Source organism: Solanum verrucosum, unplaced genomic scaffold, assembly GCF_900185275.1.
Source record: "Solanum verrucosum unplaced genomic scaffold, falcon-dt-bn FXZP01000009.1, whole genome shotgun sequence".
Classification (NCBI taxonomy): domain Eukaryota; kingdom Viridiplantae; phylum Streptophyta; class Magnoliopsida; order Solanales; family Solanaceae; genus Solanum; species Solanum verrucosum.
In genome coordinates this window covers 3062576-3065268 of record NW_026020231.1, presented here as the reverse complement: position 1 = coordinate 3065268, position 2693 = coordinate 3062576, and the positions used below count along the sequence as shown (strand labels likewise).

Here is a 2693-nt window from a genome sequence, read left to right as displayed (position 1 = left end):
ACAATGGATATGTTGTTGTATATACAGTACTCTAACGTTTGTGTATTTACTGTTGATATTCTAATTATTTGTAATAAAAAATTTAAGTAGGTCCAACCGGGGCAAAAGATGGTGCGTCTGAGTTGTATTTTTAAATAGTCTCGTGAATATTTAAGTAATGTATGAAGCTGTCAGTTAAGGCATGTAGTATTGAGGAGCCTAGCATTTCTTGTATCACCTCCATCAAACACGCATAACCATCCACGTGCTTTCTTCAATACCCCAAATTTTATTCATTTCTATGCAAAAAAAATCAACTACCATTTAGAATGGCAGTTGAAATAATCAATTTTTAGTCTCTTTCATTTTGGACTTGCCCACGCTGCCTTTGGTGTAATTTGTTCAATAGAAATTAAACAAAGGAGCCCACTCACCCCACACATCATGTTTTTGGACATCATTTTGCCAAAAAAAGTCTTGAATACACTATTTAGAAATTTTTGGCCAAGGGTCACTTTTCTCTTTCCATTCTGGCTAGTCATCTACACTTTTTCATTATCTTCGTAGGGTCTCCATTTTGGGGGTTATTATAAATTGCAATATTTACTGTTTAAAAGTTTAAAATACTTCAAATTTTTTTCTTGGTCCATTTGTACTTGGCTTTTTGAGTCATAGATGAATTCGCCAAGAAGTCACTGCCATGATCCGCAGGCCACATTCCACAAGAAAAAATCAAACCTGTAAAAGAACGCCATCAAGTACAATATGTTAGCATCAATAGTTGTTGGACTTCGCATATTAAATAGACACCAAATAATGAACTAACAATCAACTACCCAAAAATGAACCTACAAATAAGTAGATTTTTGGCACCAAATCTACGCAGATGTACCGATTATTAAGTTCTAGCTGAGTATGCAAAAAAATAAATCACAATTTGCACAAACAAGGAGAAAAAAAACTGAGATTAATTTTGACGTACGTACGTTCAGTTGATTATAGATCTTTAGATTATATTGTGATATATTGAAAAGATGTATATGACATGCTCCGGACTCTAAACAACAAAAAAAAATACAAAATTTTTGGGGTTCGGGAGTTTTCGCCTGAAAACTACAAAAAAAGGCATAAGGCCTTTTCCCGAGTCATCCCCTGGTGACTCAGTGAGTTGATGCTAAATCAGGAACTGTACAATCAAAACGATTTCACAAAACCCTCATTAATTCTCGGCCTTCGACATGACGGAGAGCCGGCTAGGTCGCGGCTGAAAGTCGTCTCTTCGCCTGAGCTGATGAGAAGATGGACGGATCAAAGCGGCAAGCGCTCTTTTTACCAGATCACCTTCTACAGTTCCAATCCGGACGAGTGAGTTTGTCATCGCCGATCTCCGCATGTTCAGGTGATAACTAGATCGATAAGAGGAATTTGAATGACTCCGATTTTGGCTCATATTTTTGTGAAGACTGCAACGGAATGAGCCTGGATGCGTTGTCGGTGAGCACATGCATGTTTTCTTCTGATTAGACGGCAACGGCCTGCTGTTCTGCTTTTGTTGATGAGGGTAAACTGAAATCGAACGGCCGGCAGAGGTGGAAAACCTTACATTTGGCGATGGGGAAACGGATCGGCGAAGATTCACCCGGGTTGGAGATGTGGATCGGGTCATGAAATCGGAATCGGAATCCCTGTTGGAGAAACTGGAAAAACTAGGTGAAGTTGAAGACATTGAGTATGAGCAGAACCGACCCGAAGGTGAAGTGGATCGTTGAAAATGGTGATGAAAACTTGAACCATGAGTTTTGCTTCTAGAAGACGAAGCCTCCATTGTTGTTTTAAAAAAAAAGAGAAAAGAAAAAAACAATATTCTGAATTTAGAAGAAATACCTTGAAAGTGCCGTTTTGCTCTCTATTTCGGCAAACCTAAGTATAACGAAGGCGACGATTATATAGGAAAATGAAAGCGATGGCAAGATGGTAATTGAATGACATTCGAAGGGCAGTGAGGCAAACTAGCACAGGGTGAATATGTTGGGGGGTGTGGGGGCTAGGGTTTTCCAATGGGTCAAACGGTAAATCACCCAAAAAGCTATGGGCTATGAGCTTCTTCTATGGCAACGCTCACGCGACAAAAAGAGCAGTGATGATGACGCGCTATTAATTGTGTGTCGTGTTGTGCACGTTGTACCAAATGGAGGTGGGATTGGGAAAAGAAGTTGGGCGCCGAATCTGTGGCCATTTTTCTGTAAGATTTAAAGAGTGATTGACACGTACTCCTATGCCCTTGTTTGTGTCCCCAAATCAATGGAGGGAAACTACAAGAATAATCCAACTATTGTCTTGACTTCTGGACTGACGATATTGTCCCTTATGTCGGTCACTTATTTACTCTTTAAACCCATCATATTGAGGGGTTACTTGGGAATAGGAATTGGGAAATGCTATCCAGGTGTCCATTATTTCAATTTTTAATTGTATTTAATTAAAGCTTAAATCGTGATTAGCGTATTAAATTTTAAAACTCTATGGGGTCGTTTGCAGAGGTGTATTCAGGATTTTGAGACGATGGGTGCACTGTTATAAAAAGGTTGATCTATGATATAAATTTGATCGGTTTGACATTTAGGTTTTTAGTATTGAAAACCGTTAAAATTTTAAAATTATAGGTTTAAAATTAATATATATATATATATATATCAATTACCACTTAGATAAGT

The 2693-nt window shown here is 38.2% G+C and overlaps 1 protein-coding gene across 1 annotated transcript; it reads right to left on the bottom strand.

Moving 5' to 3' along the window:
* Window positions 1–984: 984 nt before the first annotated feature.
* Window positions 985–1855, bottom strand: LOC125832638 (uncharacterized). Its single transcript, XM_049511834.1, has one exon. It carries the CDS (start codon window positions 1802–1804, stop codon window positions 1199–1201), a length of 606 nt encoding a protein of 201 aa, XP_049367791.1. The 5' UTR covers window positions 1805–1855; the 3' UTR covers window positions 985–1198.
* Window positions 1856–2693: the final 838 nt, after the last annotated feature.

Bases quoted from the DNA above. Each gene is read 5' to 3' on its own strand.
- LOC125832638 (XM_049511834.1), bottom strand. From the start codon at position 1,804: ATGGAGGCTTCGTCTTCTAGAAGCAAAACTCATGGTTCAAGTTTTCAT.